The 18,170-nt window shown below is 45.9% G+C and overlaps 1 protein-coding gene across 1 annotated transcript in view; it reads left to right on the top strand.

The window, feature by feature from the left end:
• Nucleotides 1-18,170, top strand: part of Pik3ap1 (phosphoinositide-3-kinase adaptor protein 1) — a 116,140-nt gene that overhangs the window by 73,688 nt on the left and 24,282 nt on the right. The window contains exons 9-10 of the mRNA XM_041661832.1: nucleotides 8,832-8,927; nucleotides 14,308-14,502. Coding sequence (XP_041517766.1) covers nucleotides 8,832-8,927; nucleotides 14,308-14,502 — 291 coding nt within the window. The remainder of the gene's footprint in view (nucleotides 1-8,831; nucleotides 8,928-14,307; nucleotides 14,503-18,170) is intronic.

Consider the following 18,170-nt stretch of genomic DNA (forward strand, 5'->3'; position numbering starts at 1 on the left):
CTTTTCCATTATAGGAAAAGAGAAGTCGTGCTGCCGCCACATCCAGTGCTCCCAGGGTAATTTTCCCACCGGGGGATTGAAATGCCCTAGCAAACACAAGCCTGTCTGCAGGTTTAAGAGACCTAGAACTCTTTAACTGGTTGCTGCATTACCAGGTTTTTTCATATTGCCCACAATTGATCAGGCTGTCTTGGTCTGGAAAGAGGATAGAAAGACCTTCGGTCAATGCCAGAGAGTTGCCCTGGCCAAGAGGCTTCAGTTGTCTCTGAACCCTCTCTGGACCCTTGCTAAGTCGCCAACGGAAATAAAAGGAGAGTGCTGGTACTCTATGGGGTACTCACAGACTCTGCTGGGTCCAGAAGCCACGCTGGGCACCAGCTGTGGTCCTTTTCTTTCCCATGGTCTGTTGGCCACCAGGACATAAGGGCAAAATGAGCAGAAGTGGCAAGAGGGGTCTTGACTATCCTGTGGTACAACGAAAATAGCCTTCCGGGAGATTGCTTCAATGTTACAGCCTTATTCCAGAGTGAAGGGAGACATAAAGGCTGGACATGACCTAATTTGCATTAAACAGCATGCACCTATCATAAGGCTCTTGTATGCGGCAGCAGGGTCCTACAGCGAAGCTCCTAGCACAAGTCTGATTACCATATGGGCAGCAGGGGGGAAGCTTCGGCAGAGTTTGTGCAGGGGGAATCGGGGTTATAGGCAGAATTAAGCTTGCTAGCCTGCGGCCCTTGAAGTAAGAACCCGGCTTCTCTGTGTGACTTTATTATAACGACGCTCAGAGGCCTGAAAGTCCAGTTCCCAAGCCACTACCCAGGGTAACTCAGAGAAGACTTCTCAGGGGTGAAGACTGAAAGATTTCTCTAATAACTTTACAAATGATCTTTATTGCTCTGCATTCTAATTCCCTTGCTCTAATTCTCTTTAGTTCCAATTCTTTTGCTTCTTTTTTTCACATAGCTTAAATATACATTTTACAGGAGGCTGGAGCCAGAAAATAATAATAATAAAAAAGTCCCTGCTGATTCAAAGCACATTCTTTGGGTAGTGATAAGGAGCAAAGCCATTTACTATGGCCATGTATTTGCTTGGCACCTTCCCAAGCAGTGGCATTGAAAATGTACCAACCCAAAACTATATTCTCTTATCCTGTTTGTAATCCCAGAACACACAAAAAAGAAGGGAACCTTGTAACTTTGTAAGGCCAGACCATCCTTTTCAGCCCTGGCTAATTGTGAAACTTTACTAGTAGTAGCTGGACGTAAGACTAATTTTCTTTTGACTTGGTTAGTTGATTGTTTTTTGAGACCTAAACAATAAACAGTCAGTTAGCTGAATCTTGAGTTTTATATCATAAACTAAGATTAGAAGTTTGTGTAGAGTATTAATTGCTAAGGAATTTAGTAGGGAGTGGCTGCTGGCCTGTGTTACCAGCCAAGTTCAGCTGGAGAAACTGGCATAGTAATTTATGAAGCTTTGTGTTAATAACCTTGGTTAGACATCTGTGACTTTTTCCTTGTGCATATCTCTAAAGTTTTTGACTTATGATCCATTTACAGAAACATTCAGTCTAGTTTGAACTTGCTCTGAGGTAAAAATGAGCTAATTTTGTGTAGCTTTTTTAGGCTGGAGAGAAATTGTTTTCTTGTATTAGTCTGAGTCAAAGGAACAGAGCAGGCTTTTAAGTGTCTTATAGTCACCATGGATCCTAGTTTTATTTTCTATATATCAAAATTATACGGATTAATGAGAACTCATCTTCCTTATCATCCACAGATATATGTGCCCTTAAGATTGGGATGCAACCATGAGATTAAATATATTCATCATATGAGATGAGATTATACACTACAATGCAGGTATTGGGGAGACCCCATAGCTGCTTTTGCACGTGTGAAATTACAGACCGGAGCAACAGTTCCCAGAGTCCATGGTCCTGCAGGCCTTTCCTGAATGTGATTCTTCTCCATCAGAGAATCTTTACTCTGCTAGGTTGACATCTGAACACTAGTTGTCACCTGCTGTATACTCCCACAGCCTCCAACACTACAGATGTCCTTAAGAGTAAAAGAGGGAACCAGAGGACAGACAAGGTGAATGGCCTGTTGAGAAGAGCTTGGTTCAGCCAGGTTTTCTGCCTGGCATTGCTGGTTTTGAAGATAGAGGGAGGGGGCCTATGCCAAGGCACGTAGATAACCCCTGGGCCCTGGGGAAGGAAAGGCAATTAATCCTACTCTAGAGTTTTCATAAAGGATTGCGATTCACATAAAACCTTGGTTTTGGCCATCAGGATCCACTTTGGCTTCTGAACCACAGAACGGTGGGACAATGCATCAATGTCATGCTAGTGGAAGTGTGTTCAGCAGCCTCAGGGTAACTGTGATAGTTGTGAGTCTGGTGTCTTGCACTGCTTCTCTGCATTCATAAACCTCGTCTTTATCACCTCACACAGTCATCCTATGATGTCGGCCCTGCGGTTTGTCCCCACTTGGCAGGTGGGACACTGGAGACTGCAGATTGCAAGTGACCTGCCCAAGAACATGGAGCCTAGTAAGAGTCAGAGGCAGGGTTTGAACATAAGTCTTCAGGATACTAGAGGCCATTCCACAGTGCCAGCCTGTCTTGGTGCCTAGCAGCCAGTCTGCTGAGCTCTGTTGCTTGCTGGCTTTCAGCTGCTGCCCTTCTCCAGCCTAGCTTTCTCCCTCAGTACAGACTATTTGCCTGGCTCCTGCCCTTGTCAGGGCCTTCCTGCCTTCTCCTGACTCTGTGCTTCCTTCATCTCATTCCTAAACCCTTGCTCCATCTAGTTGACTGGTCACTCTTCCTCGTATCCCCTGCCTTCAGCCTTTGTACCTAAGGATGCCCATACCTATGGTCCTAGATGCACAGGATGGGGCTAGCATGGTCTCCAGAGTGCCACCTAGTGGGCATTACTCTGCCCACTAATACTATGGAAGGGGTTCTGGAGAATACAAGTGGTTGTGGGCCTTTGGCAAAGGAAGCAAGGAATTTGGGTGTTTTGGGGCCTAAAAAACAAAACAAAAAAACAAAACCAAACCAAAACAAACAAACAAAAAAATGTCTGGCAAGCCAAGTTAGATTTCCACACGTGATTTTATTGTAAGGTTCGGCATTTGTTGTGTTTAGATTTTACTCATGTTCTAAGTATACTTAACTGTGTCTCAACAAGGACATTTAGAACATGTTTTGAGATGTTTGAGATTATGGGTGAAAACTTAAATACTGTGATAAACACATTCTCACACTCATTTTGCAGTTATAAGACATGAATTAAAACAAACTTACTCTTTTAAAAAAAGACAAAAATAGGGGTAGGAAGTACTCAGTGGTACAGTGCTTGACTGGCAGGGAGGCCCTAGGTTCAATTCCAAGCCTCTCAGAAAAAAAGAAGGAAAGGATAAACAGATAAAATTATATCAAATTGAGGAATGTATGAATTAGCAAAGAAAATCAAGAGTGAAGAGAAAACCTGAAGAACGGGAGTGAAATTCTGATAAAAGATTAGGGTCGGGGGTGGGGGGTGGGGAGGAGACGTTTGTGCTCCTTCAGGGGACGCGAGTTTGATTCTTAACACTCACAGGTAGTTCACAACCTTCTGTGGTTCCAGCTCTGAAGGAATTCAATCACCTCTTCTGGTATCTGCACACATGTGCACCCCCTAAGGCACACATGCACATAAATAAAAATAAAATCTTTGAAGAATAGGTCTAGGTATGGTGTTGGATATGTCTAATCCAGGCATTTGGGAGGAAGAGGCAGGTGGATCTCTGTGAGTTCAGGGCCAGCCCAGTGGTCTACATAGTTCCAGGACAGCCAGGGGTACATGGAGAGACCCTGTATCAAAATAAAAAATTAGTGTCCAAAACATATGATGAACTCAACTCAGCAGAAAAAACCCAAACTAGTAAGAAATTTATCTATATAGACTTTCCTTTTAAAAAATATGAAAATTTCTGGCAAATGTATGAAAATACTCACCGTGACTCACCAGGGAAATGCAAATTAAAACCACAATGGGGTACTATTTCAGTCCAGCTAGAGTGGCTATGGTTGGCAAAAAAAAAAAAAAGGCATCGACAAAATATGTTAGCAAGGATTCCGAGAAGCAGAATCATAGATTCGTTAGGACAGTCATTATGGAAAGGGGTGTGGAAGGCTAAGCTAAACGTGATCCGGCCACCCCACTTCTGGGTTGACATCTCCCGTGGAAGTGAAGCAGTCTGTCGAGGAGATGCCCCATTTTTATTGCAACTCTTTTGATAATGATTGCGGCCTAGAGTCGACTGAGATGCCCATCGTTGCATGAGTGGATAAGGAAAGCACGGTACATGTATGCGGTGGAGAGTCATGTTTACCCTTAAAATAGAAACTCGTCACTTGTGTCTACATGATTGGGAATGAAGGACATTATACTAAATGAAACAAACAGCAGTAAGAAGATAATGGGCACCAAAAATGCAGTTACAGGGGCACAAATTCCGCTGTTCTGTCCAGTAAGGTGCCTACAGTTTATAAAACTCTATTACATATTTTATAAAGAACTAAAAGAAGTTCAGAGATTCTCAAGACAAAGAAATGATAATTATTTGAAGAGATGGAATTTCTAATTAACCTGACTTTCGCTGTAATGTGTACCGTGTATATATCAGATTATCACTGTGTGGTCTGAGGGTCGTGTTATTCCAGCACTTGGGAGAGAAAGCAGGAGGACCAGAAATTCAAAGATATACTCTGCTATATAGTAGGTTCAAGGCCAGCCCACGCTACATGAAACCCTAAAACAAGAACAATTAAATAGGAAGCAAGGTGGCTCAGCTGTTAGTAGTTCTTGTTGTTCTTCCAGAGGTCCTGAGTTCTGTTCTCAGTACCCATGTCAAGCAGCCACAGTCACCTGTAACTCCAGTTCCAGGAAATCTGATGCCCTCTTCTGGCCTCTCTGGTACCCACCATACATGGCACACACACACACACACACACACACACACACACACACACACACACAGAGAGAGAGAGAGAGAGTAGTAGTAGCAATAGTAGTAATAACAGTAATATGATAATAATTAAAAATAAATCTTAAAAATAAGCCTTAACAAATAGAAATAGACTGGAGAGACAGCTCTGCTGTTAAAGCCTAAGTCTCACAACTAAGATAATAAAAACAAGTTTTAAAAAACCAAATTATTATGTATACACCATAAAGATATATAAACCATGGTGTCAATTAATTTTTTTTTTCTTAAGTTCAATCCTTAATGCCGTGAGAATCATTTTTGTGGTTCTGAGGACCAGACCCACAGTTTTACACATGCTAGGCAGGCTCTTTGCTAGAGAGCTATGTCCCAAGCCCTGAGAAATTCTTAACATGTAAATTGAGCCTTCTGTTTTGAATTGTTCTTTGCTTAGGGCTGTAGCCTGGATATAGGATTTAATAACAAAAATAGTAGTCAGAGAGCATTCTTACATGCTGGGCACTGTGCCAGGCTCTTGGCAGGCTTCTCGGGTGACACTCACCACAAACCTTTGAGAGCCGTGCTGTTACCATCGTTTTACAGACAAGAAAAGGGAAGCTGAATAGATTGAAATGAGTGGATCCGGGATAATGATGGCCAAAGTTAATAAAAACACTTTTCATTTCCTTTTCTGCATGAGAATTTGACCTTTGTTTGACTTCCTAGCTTTGTTACCCTGGTAACCCGATAAGAGCCAAATGTCAACTGTGTTTCTAGGCAACATTACCTAGGACGAGAATGACTCCTGATTGGTCGCAGATCTGGATGTGGGAGGTGCTGTACCTAACTGCGAATACTAGTGAGGGACCTGTGTTCTGAGTCTCTGGAGGCAATAACTCTGGCACCTTTTGTGGGGACCCCGGAAGCTGCACTTCTGGAGTCTAGGGGTATAGGGTAGCCCCCCACGGTGGCTCCTACCCTTGCCTGCTGTAGTTTTGGCATCCTAAGGCCGTGATTGCTGAGTTAAGACATGTTTCTTTGCCACTGTGATGCTGACCTGGGCTTAGCAAGATTATCGTGTGGGTGCAAATGCTCTACTAGACAGGAGGTTCTCAACCTTCCTAATGCTGCGACCCTTTAATACAGTCAGTTCCTCACGTTGTGGTGACCCCCAACCAGAAAATTGTTTTGCTTCTACTTTAAAACTGTGATTCTGCTACTGTTCTGAATTATAATGTAAATATCTGATATGCAGGATATCCAATATGCAGCCCCCCAAAGGGGTCAGGACCCACAGGATGAGAGCCACCATAAAAGACTTGTTGGCACCAGGCTGGTAGGTGTGATGTCATACAAGCAAAAACAAGGGAAGAAGTAGAGGAAATAAGACAGGGATGTGGATTGTGGTCTGATACCCAACCTTGTATGTAACCACCGGCTCAACTCTGTCAGGGAGGCCAAGAAGGCTGACCTTTGGCAAAGCCTGCTTTTCCTGCTTCTGAAGTCAGACTCCTCAGGATCAGTGAAAACATGACGTTCAAGTAAAGGAAACTGGATTCTCATGGGTTGTTCATTTAGTCCTACCTCCATCATTCTACCCACATGAGCCTGTCCTCCGAAGGAACTTACTTGATGGCAGAGGGGACAGAAAGTGGCCTCCTGGTGCGTCATGAGTCCTTGCTTTTCTGCTGGTTACTCCTCTGCTCATTCATTCCTCTCCTCAGAAAGAATTTTATTTGAGAGTTGGTGTTCCAGCTTAGTGGTGAGCACTCTGCTTAGTGGTGAGCACTCAGCTTAACAGTGAGCACCCAACTTAACCGTGAACACTCAGATTAACAGTGAACACTTGGCTTAACAGTGAGCATTCAGCTTAACAGTGAGCAATCAGCTTAACAGTGAACACTCGGCTTAACAGTGAGCACTCGGCTTAGCGGTGAGCACTCAGCTTAGCGGTGAACACTCAGTTTAGCGGTGAACACTCAGCTTAGCAGTGAGCACTCAGTTTAGCGGTGAACACTCAGCTTAGCGGTGAGCATTCAGCTTAGTGGTGAGCACTCAGCTTAGCGGTGAGCACTCCGCTTAGCAATGAGCACTCAGCTATGATGTGCAAGGCACAGACTGTTTCTCCATCCCTTCCAGTTTGGGATGGTTTTCAGGCTTTCTTGGTCTCAGTACTCTTGAAGAGGACCTGTTGATTGCTTGTAAACTTTCGATTTGAATGTGACACTGTCTTTTCTGATAAGATTTGGTTTATGAAATAGTTATTATTTGAGTGATAATACGTTAACATAAACAGTGTTGAAACATTCATTTATTTTTTGAATAGGTGAAAGAAGGCCTTAAAATATAGCAAGGGATCAGGGGATAATTTCTCCTTGCTTATCTCCATATCCTCAGGTCCCAGGAAACCACCGAGTCTTAACTGCTTATATCCCCTTACAACAGGGTGTGTGTGTATGTGTGTGTGTTTATACAAAATTTATACATATTTGTGCAAACATAAAAATAAAATTTTATGTTGCCTCCTTAACGAGAACATATTAATTATCTAAAATGTCATTCTGAAGATTTAGATTCTTTGTTTATTTGTTTGTTTTGAGACAGGGTCTCTCTATGTAGCTCTGGCTGTCCTGGAACTTATTACATAGACCAGGCTAACCTGAATTCACAGAGCTCTGCTGGGATTGGAGTTCTTATTTTTTCCTTTGGTATATCAGAATCTCCAATAGTATGTATGAGGCTTAAAAAAATTAAGTGTTGTGATCCTGGATGCAATCCTCTGTTAGGTCTCCGGAGTCTGACCACCTTCATGCCTTCGTCAGAGGTAGCCACTGTCAGGAATTCAACCCCATGCCCAGCACGTCTGTGTTAGCTGTACATTTCCTAGTTTATATGCGGTTTGCGTCACTGTGTTGTAGGTCTTCAGAGTCTGTGTAGCTGTCATACTGTACTGCATGTATGCCTTGTCATACTATATTGTATGTAGACAGAGACTGCACTTTCATTTCCCAGCTGCCCAGACCCAAATAATCACACAGAAACTATTAATTACTACACTGTCTGTCCAATGGGAGCTCTTATATTTTAAATTAACCCATTTTTATTAACCTGTATATCACCACAAGACTGTGACTTACCAGTAAGGTTCTGGCATCTTCCTCCTTTGGCAGCTACATGGTGTCTCCCTGGCTCTGCTTTCTTTCTCCCTGTATTCAGTTTAGTTTTCCCGCCTACCTATATTCTGTCCTGCCATAGGCCAAAGCAGCTTCATTATTAACCAATGGTAATAAAACATATTCACAGCATACAGAAGGGAATCCCAACTCGATTATATGTACTGTAATCATCTGCATCTAACATCATCACCTGCTATATTTTGAGCTATAATTTTGTTGGTAGAAGTGGCTATAAGACATTCTTATTTTTTTAACTGCTACATAATCTTCTGTCATTTGAACAAACCATGGTCTGTCTGTTCTCCATTGTTTTGGTCCCCCCCCCTTTTTTTTTTACTGTAGTAAGCAATACTGCAGTGTGTATTTTTTTAAAATTAAACCTAGTCTTTCAAACACACATGAGTGTGTCTGTCTTTGGAGGCCTGTGATCCAAGAAAAGGCTTGGGTGTTGTGCTTATCCCTTTCCCTAATGCTCAACACTTACTAGGAAGGAAGGATGGATGGATAGATGGACGGATGGATGGATGGGTGGGTGAGAGGAAGGGAGGGAGCGAGAGAAGGAGGGAGAAGTGGGGAATGGGAGAAGGGTAAACCTTGGATAACCTTCCAAATCCACCCGAGTCTCCTCGCCTGTGTGGAAGAACAAACAGCACATTGACTCTGTCTCTTTTCCTTCCAGATGTTGAAATGCTTCAGGCCAGTGCAGGTAACCCAGGCTCTAGAGAAAGCCTCTCTCGGCCCACCAAGGACTCAATGATCCGCAAGTTCCTAGAAGGTAAGTTGTAGCTGTGAGCAGGAAAGCAGAAAGCTGATAGGAAACAAGCAGAAAGCGTTGCCTGATTCCATATGAAGCTTCAGTCTCAAGGGTTGGCACATACGTGGCATATGACGGCTAACGGCTCTCTGCCTCCCTCCACGCCTACCCCGATCTTCCCCATCCGCCTGTTAGAGACAGGCCAGAGGTCCATGACTGGGACCCTTTCATTACACTAAACTACTTACTTCCAAGAAGACTTTATTTAAACTACATGTCTGTTTTTATCTGACAAAAAAAAAAATAATCACCTACTATGTGCAGAAAGGACTGTTCTGGATATTGGGACTGGGAACCCAAAACAAAATAAGATGTGATTCCACGGAAGCCTTGCTTTCTGGTAAAGGGTGGGTACATACACCCTCTTTGCCAAGCAGAGGCAGCATGGCAGTAGTTAAGAGTGTAGCCCCATCTGTGTTCCCTTTCCTCCCGGTTATCTGGAAGGCCCCGGGCAAGGTGTTTATCTCCTCAGCGATAGAACAAGATGGATGCGGTCAGATCAGCAATGAGACAGTTCTGCCTGGTACACTGAGCAGGCAGGTTGTGGTGAGAATCAAGGAAGTTTCAGTGAAAATACAGTTCACCTAAGACCCGGCACAGAAGACGCAGTTGACAAAGCGTTCTAATCATTGCTGTTATTATTATAGGCGCTTTCAGAGTCGCATGGCGTTACACTGTGAGGGATTGCGTCTCTCTGCCCAGTCGTCTATGATTACGGCTGGCCTGCCAGTCAAGTTGCTATAGAAGCAGAGTGCTGAGGGCGTGAGACTCGGAGGTCAAATGGTTTGGGCACTGTAGGCAAATCACAGCCTGGGCCCCTGCCAAGCCCTGCCAACAGTTTGATCAGTGTTCACCATGCCCATTCATTTGCTGTTATTCATGGCTGCTTGTACACTCCTAGTGTAGGCTTGGGCGGGGTGGGGGGGTTGCATTGGGTGTTGTGCGGCAGGGCCCGGCACATTTATTATCCGCTGACTCCCACTCTTAACACTCTGAGAGAGAGGTCTGGGCGGTCGAGGATCAGCTGTTTGGTTACGTTCCTCAACTAGCACCCGGCACCGAGAGGGCCGTGGATGAGATCAGAGATGCTTTCCTGACCGACTTCATTATTCGGCCTCGGGCTTGCCCTGCTGTCTTCAGCAGTGCCCAGGCCTAGTTTAAGGGCTTCATGCACAACACCCATTGCATGATTCTTGCAACCTTGTAAATTAGGTACTGCTACTTTCATTCAGCGGGAGAAGTAACAAAGGAACGGACAGAGTGAGTTTCCAAGTTCCTAGAGGCAGTAGGCAGAGTGTGGGGACTCCAGTTCAAGCCCTTCCTGGCTTGGGGTGCCTCCTTCGACCCCTGGTTGCACGTCACCTTATGAAAGGAATAGCATGTGAGTGAGGAGCCGATGGCAACCTCCTGCCATCCCGATGTCATGTGATGCTAGATTGAAATAATCATTTCCCAGCAGTCCCTCATCAAACCTTAAGTCTGCAAATACAGACTCAGTCCTGCCCTGCAGAGGAGGTAAACACACACCCCACGTAGGTTCTCCTTTAGGAAGAAAAGCATAGTTCAGCGTATATAAAAATGTGCTGGGTGCCGTGGGAATGCAGGGGAACACTGTGCTGTTTAAGGGATCAAGAGAATCCACATAGGCAGACTGGTCCTGGTCAGATTAGGGCAAATTTCCCTCAAGTTAGGCCGCTCTCTGTAACTTGCTCAAGACTCCAGGATAATGGGATGAGGACATTGTCTCTCACTTCCTGACATACACAGGTATTTAGTGCGTGCCGGTGGAGTTGAGCTTGCCGTCCCCCCTCCCTGGCAGTGGTTCCCACATCTCAGTGTGCCCCACATCCACCTGGCATGCTTTCGAAGGCACAGGCTCACCAATGTGGGAATCAGCGGGTCTAGGGGTTCAGGAGGTCTCGATGGGACTCAGGAGTCCTCTTCCTTTCCAGTTCTAGGTGACTCTGCTACTGCTTGGCCATCGAGTCACTGTGAGAGCCTTGGCTGCAAAACAGCTCTTTCTAATTTTTGTTTTTTAAATCTTTAACAGCAGGACCCCCTTTCATTCCCTGCTGTGTCCACCTGTTGCTGTGCTATAGTTGCTTACTATTGTAAAAGTAATACATAAAGATAATAAAAATTCAAATGACACAAAAAGCATGCACACACATACACACATACATATACACACATGCACAAATAGACAAGACTATGTAGACCTGTCTGTTCTGGCATTCACAATGCAATCCAGGCTAGCCTTAAGTGAATGGCAGTTCTCCTGCCTTTGTCTCCCACCTGCAGGTGTGAGTCACCACATCTGGCCCTAAAAGTTAAAGCAATGAGAAAAGTCACTCTCTCTCACCCTAGAGTCTCCGAGTTTCTCTGGATATATTAATATTGGATACCCGTGTCTTCTTTCATGTTTAGTTCATGTCATGCCAGCACAACACTAACTTTTCCGCAGGCACCGGGACATCCGCTTATGTTAGCCAGTGTTCAGCTCTGTGCTTTCGTGAGCCTCAGTGCAGGGAACGCCTTTGTTGCACGTAACATCGCTGCACACGTTTGGGAGCACACCTACCCTGAAGCTCCAGAACAGAATCCCTGGGTCTCGGGGAGTAGGTCTTACGATCTTGGTAGTGTCATGTGACTCAATGGTCTGAGCTCACATAGGTTCCAGGAGTTATGAATGGGTCCAGAATACTGTTTTCATGCAAAATATTGCACAGATATTCACATACACCGCAGATAAAACTGGACTCATTCTCAGTCCCTCTACTCAGCCTCTCGTTTCTACCCGGTGTGATTCTGGAAGCATTTCTTAGCCTTCTGCAGCTCTGAGGAATGAGGGGTGGGGGCTACAGACTGACGCATGTGAGGGACAGAAGGAAGGTGTGGGTGTGAGGGTAAAGACAAGTGGCCCAGGCCCCGCTCTGAAGGCCTGTCCTTCATGCCACTCGTGTGGCCTCCAGCCAGTCAGCAGTAAGTTATAAAGAGTTCTAGGCAGGATTAACTCTCTGCCCCCAGTGAAATGTGGAGCCTGGCACAGGGCGATGTCTGGCACATGTCAGCTGTCTGTTTAAATCATTAGTTAATGACATTAAATGGCACAATCGGATCATGATGGGAGAGGCTGAGATACGGGTCAGAATTCATCCTCTCAGGGACCCAACAGCACAGACCGAGGTTTTCTGAGGTGTCCTTGGGCTGTGGGTAGCACGTGTCCTGTCAACTGGCTCTCTTTGGATTCTCTAGTATATTTTGTTTCTAGGGAACCTGGCAGCTTGGGTAGGACAGCACATTTTCCCTGAAAATCATATCTATTTGGGCAGCAGGAGCCAAGAGATTGGTTATGATTATCTGGAGGCGCTGTCAGATGGGGGAGGAGGTCACAAAACCTTAACAATGCACAGCTTTCCAACAACGCCTTCCTCACAAATGCCCGCCTGTGGACAGATGTTGCTAAGGGAGGAATTCTATTTATACCACTTCTGCACAAGTCTGCCCTCTCTCGCCGTCTGAAGCCATGAAGCTTTCTTCTTCTGCAGAAGACAGGGCTGCCTCTTGTTCTGATAATGTAGCAGCTCTGAGCTTTCGCTGGGGTTCCCCAGAGTCTGCCCAGCCCAGACTACTGGGAGGGAAGACAGACTCACCACAGGGAGGCTCAAATCTGAGACATGGCTCTCTGCTTGGCCCACATTTACCCAGAGTTCATCCATCGCTCTGTTCTAAGGGTGTGACTGAACACATACAGTGTGGAAACCCGGTGTTTGCTTCTAGGACAATATGGGGGGCCAGGGTTGGGGCCTCCCCTTTGCAGCAGACAGACTAGGGAGGGAGAAAGGTAGGGAGCCCAACCCACCAATATAATAAGTTCCCATCACAGCAGGGCCCTAGAGCTAAGGAATGAAACACAGAGAGAGCATAAATAGCAGTTCAGCTTAAACTGGGAGGTCAATGGGGCCTCTCTAGGAAGGTCACAGTGTGGCTGAGACTGTGCCAGCCTGGCCTGGCACAAGGTAGCATGAAGGAGATTCTGAGCAGAGGAAACTGCCTTCCCAAAGCAGGCATAAAAAACTGAGGCAAAGCCAACTGTTTAGAGTCAGTGGAAGACACGTGTTCTGAGAGCCACTGTTGCCCTGCGGGGTGGTTGGCAGCTCTCCCAGGATACTTCCCTTGGTTGCAGCCCTTCCCAGAGTTCTGTCCTCCCCTTGTGCAAAACGCTGAGATAAGCAGGCACATAGAAACCTTTTTCTTAAGGCCAGAGCCTAGGAACTTGTGTTGTCTTTTTCTTTTTCCTCTTTTTTTTTGAACTCGTGTTTTCTAATTAGTTGGGACCAACCTGGCCAGTCCCCTGGACGCAGGACACCAAGAAACAAAGGTGACCTCTCTGAAGCTCAGCAAAGATGTAATGGAAACACAGAAGTCCCAGTAAATCACCGCATTGTGACCCCCACAGGAAGGAGACCCAAACTCCAGTTTTATATCTCAAGCAGTCATTTGAGAAGGATTTGTTTTGATTGAGTGGTGTCAATCAAAGAAGCAAAACTTTATAGAGAACGTGGGATTGTGGGGTGCTAGTGGGTAGGAAGGGCAGATCTTTACAGAGAACATGGGGTTGTAGGGTGCTGGTGGTCAGGAAGGGGGAGGCAATCATCTGACCTCAGTGGTTTTGCTTAGTGGGGAACAGTGTGCAGCTGTGAGAGAAACAGATAGTGGAAAGAAGGGTCGCTCCAGGGATAGCATCCCTGGGTACCAGGCTGGCTTCTGGGCTCTTTGGACAAGTTATTTAAATACTCAAAGCTTCAGTTTTTTTTATCATATGCAAACTGTGGTTACTGGTAGCAGCAACTCCACAGCGTTTTTGTAAACCAGATGCAGTCATCACTCAGGAAATGCACCCAGAACCGTGCTCAGCAAGGAGGAACCACATTTTATAGTCGTTGTGGGGAGCACAAGGGAGTGGTCAGCGGTGAGGAGCCAGGGCATTGTCTCACTGTTGCCCCATCACCAGGAAGTGGTTCTGGGAGTGCTCAAGCCTGGGAGTGGGGGTGCTTTCTCTCCCTTAGTTATACTAAGGTGAACAACAGTATCGTAGTTGTGAAAGTAAAGCAGCCAAGCCCATGCTGCTGTCCTGGACTGAGTGGGTGGCAGATGAAGGAGACCTTGGTGCCCTCCTCATTGCTTTCATGGGTTCTGAGCAAATGGTGCAGGAGACATCTCAAGGGAAGCCTCTGCCACAGGATGTTACTTTGGTAACAAGAACACTCATTTGGTCTTAGACCTGCAGTCCTGCAATTTCCCGGACCACTGTATTGAATCACCTCTCTCTGTGTTGTAGGTAACAGCGTGAAACCAGCCAGTTTGGTGAGAGAGCAGTACCATGCCCACCAGGAGGATATTTATCACACTGTGGATGAAGATGAGACCTTTTCTGTGGACCTGGCCAACAGGCCTCCTGTCCCCGTGCCCAGGCCAGAGGCCAGTGCTCCTGGCCCTCACCCACTGCCCGACAACAAGCCATACATTTCTAAAGGCAAGTGTGTGTGGAGGCCCAAAACTGTGAGCCTATTTCCCCCTTGTCTGAAGGTCAGAGAGTTTGAGGTTGTTCAAAGTCGTTAACAATAGTGTGGCTATATACTATGTCCTAGGGTGTGGTTACTTGATGTTTTGGATATTAAGAAGATCCATACATTTTACCCTGACTGAAGGTCAGAGAATTCAAACATACTTCTGCTCCCTCTTTTAAATTAGGAGATTTGACCTAGGGAGTGGCTGCCTTCAGGATAGTTGATCTAGGGTAGGTTCACTGCAGAAACAACAGAATGCTTTTCTTATGAATTAATGACTTGATGTCTAAAGTATTGAAGCAAGTAACTTCTAGAAGTCTTCTGTATCATGTTAAGACAGTCTTTTGCCTTCCTCTCCTTTTTTTTTTTTAAAGATTTTATTTATTTATTATGTACACAGTATTCTGCCTCCATGTATCCCTGCAGGCCAGAAGAGGGCACCAGTTCTCATTACAGATGGTTGTGAGCCATCATGTGGTTGCTGGGAATTGAACTCAGGTCCTCTGGAAGAGCAAACAGTCCTCTTAACCATTGAACCAACTCTCCAGCCCCCTCTTCCTCTCCTTTTTGTATTGGGGTGTAAAAGTATATGGAAATTAAACACGGGCAAAATTTCAGTATTCACTGGAACTCCCTCCCGGTACTATCCTATATTTCTGTTTTATTTTTTTTTTTACTCGTGTCTTTGTACTCCTTACTTATTTTTCTAATCCCCATGCCCTACCCTGCTAAGTGGTATACCTGTCGAAGCAAGGTTCCCGGCAAGTGTGGCGAGGGATAGTGCTCAGTAGGAACTTCCTGGTTCCCTGGTCAGCAGCACTGCTTGTCTTCTGGATGGTCTCCAGCCAGGGTCATAGGTCATAGGTGAGGACAAACTCTGGCGTTAGGCCAGGGGCAGTTCAGTGCTGCCATCCTGGAAGCGTTTGTGTGCAATTGTAAGGACAGAGGCACATGAGAAACTAGTACATTGTTATCTCATAACTTGTTCTATAATCACTATTAATCATTTTAATGGCTGGCACTTGTTGAAATCTATTAGGGACATTCTTTGCATTTAATCTTTAAAATAACCTATTAGGTAAGGGCCCTGATTCCCATTTTATGGATGGGAAATGCAGGCGCAAGAGGTCAGGCACCACACAACAGTGCCAGGGCTTGGGCCCGGGGACCCTGACTCCACAGTGGATGCTGAGCTACTATCTCAGGCTAACTGCTTACTGATGTTAGTAAAAAGTGGAAAGAATTTAGTGTGACTTCTTCATTATTGTTCATCAGTGAGATACGGAAGGCTTTGCGGCTGCACTTCGGGACTTGATTATATTAACATGCTTTTACGTTCCGTGTGAGCAAAACTGCAAGCTCTGTGCTTGCTCCTGACCTCTCATCCATTTTTAATAGCATGTATTGTGGAAGATGAGACATGGGGAGGTCTTAAAGAGGCCAGGAATCTCCCTGAAGAGCCTTGGGTAACTTGGCTTGGGACAGCCAGATAAAATGCAGGATGCCCGGTTCACTCTGAATTGCAGACAAGCAGCAAATACATTGTTAGAATTTATTTATTTTTATTTCATGTAAATTAGCGTTTTGCCTGCATGTATGTGTGTCTGTGTGAGGGTGTCAGGTCCTCTGGAACTGGGGTTACAGACAGTTGTGAGCTGCCTCGTGGGTGCTGGGAATTGAACCCGGGTCCTCTGGAAGAGCTGTCAGTGCTCTTAACCACTGAACCATCTCCATCCCTGCGAATACATTTCTTAATGTATCTATGACCCAAGTAGTTCCCTTCTTTGGCTTTAACTTTCACTTAGTCTAGCAACCCTAAGTTAGTTGCACCACAACTGTGGACGTTCTGTGTCGCTAAGATTTGCTGTGTCCTTGGGCCTGTCTCCTTTAGCATATCCACCGGATATTACCTACTGCCTGGCTCCCCCCACACTGCTGTGTCTTTTCCTGAGGGCGTTCTCCAGCATATGGCCCTCCATTGCCGTCTTTCAGGGTAGGCTGAAAACCCTGGGGAATTATTATAGATGGCCACCGCTCAAGGCTTGAATGACCCAGTGTGCTTGCCGTCTTGTGGGACTCTGAACTGCACACTGTGCATCCACCCGGCTGTGGTACCTTGCTTGCTAGCCCACCCTGTACTGTTTCACCCGCTTCCTCTCTCACGTCGGTCACCTCCTATCATAGTTGCCTTCTCATTGCGGTGACAAAGTATCTAACAAGAAGAGGCTGCTGTTTGCTCACAGGTCAGGGGTGCCGGCACATCATGGTGGGGAAGACAGAGCAGTGAAACGGCGCTAGCTGCAGCGGCAGGCATGGGAAGTAGCTGGTCATATGCAGTCTGCGGTCAGGGAGCAGAGAGACATGGTCTACCAGCTCAGCTCTGTTTTCTCTTCTTATTCAGTATGGGACACCAGCCCGTGGGATGGTGCTGCCCACGTTTATGGTGGATCTTCCCACCTCTGCTGATGTGGGATTCTGGAAATGCCCTCATGGACACACCTAGAGGTGTGTTTCCATGGTGACTCTAAATCTAGCCAGGTGGACAGTGAAGGGTAACGACCATACTTCCCAGACAGAGTGCTAGCCGTCAAATCCTCGTCTCAGGGACAGCTTCCGAGCCCACAGATGTACTGTGGTAATTCCTAAGTGGGAGAAAAAGGTGGCAACTTATTGCAGAGAGGGAGTGGAGCTGGGACCGTAGGCCACAAGGTGACAATAGGGGCAGTGGCTTGGAGTAGGTTCACCTCTAACTTCTGGTTGCACATCATAGGACACGGGATATGTCACTTTACCCATTTTGACTTCGGTTTCCTTACCTAGAAATGGTCATGAGAAGTGACGGTACCCTGCTACAGTGGTTATGAGGGTCAGATGAAACACTGCATTAGGAAGCACTTAAAGCCAAGGCTGCATGATCGTGTGTGCCCGACGATGTTTAAGCGCTTTCTATGCGCTAGCCCTTAGTTCCCATGGCAACCCAATGGAGTTGTTGTTTCTGGTCTTCATTCTACATATAAGAAACAGAAGATGGAGAAAGTCAAGCTTCTCATCCAAGATCACGTGACACATGAGTGGCAGAGCAGGGATTTTAGCTGGGGAAGCCTCCTTCAGATCCCAGGGAGCTATGAGATGACCATACTTGTTCTTGTTCTACCAGATAGAGTTCTGCCTTATCATAGATGGGCCTGCCCGGTGGTAGGCGCTTCCTTCTGTTCTCTAGCGGCAGGTCTTCGCAGATGCTTCTGTTTGGGATCCTGGCATACACCCCATAGCATTTTACCTCCCTCCCCTTCCTTCTTCCCTTCCTTGTGTGTAGTTTATGCTGGTGCATGTGTTTGAGCCGCTGCCTTTGGCCGGAGGCCCGAGTTTGATGCTGGGTAGCACTCCCCAGTTGTTCCACCATATTTTTGTGAGAGAGCATCTCTCACTGAGCTTGGGGCTCACCAATTCAGCTATTGGCCAGCAAGCTCCAGGAATCTGCTTGTCTCCACCTCTCCAGTGCTGGGATTGACGATGTGGGATACCATACCCAGCAGGTGTGTGGGTGCTGGGGACCTCAGGCTTGGACAGCAAATACTCTACTAACCTAAGCATTTCTCCAGACCTTCCTCCTCCTCCTTTTTTTTTTTTTTTG

This window comes from Microtus oregoni, unplaced genomic scaffold, assembly GCF_018167655.1.
Source record: "Microtus oregoni isolate MIOR12 unplaced genomic scaffold, Mior012 000012F_ref0000307, whole genome shotgun sequence".
In the NCBI taxonomy this organism is placed as follows: domain Eukaryota; kingdom Metazoa; phylum Chordata; class Mammalia; order Rodentia; family Cricetidae; genus Microtus; species Microtus oregoni.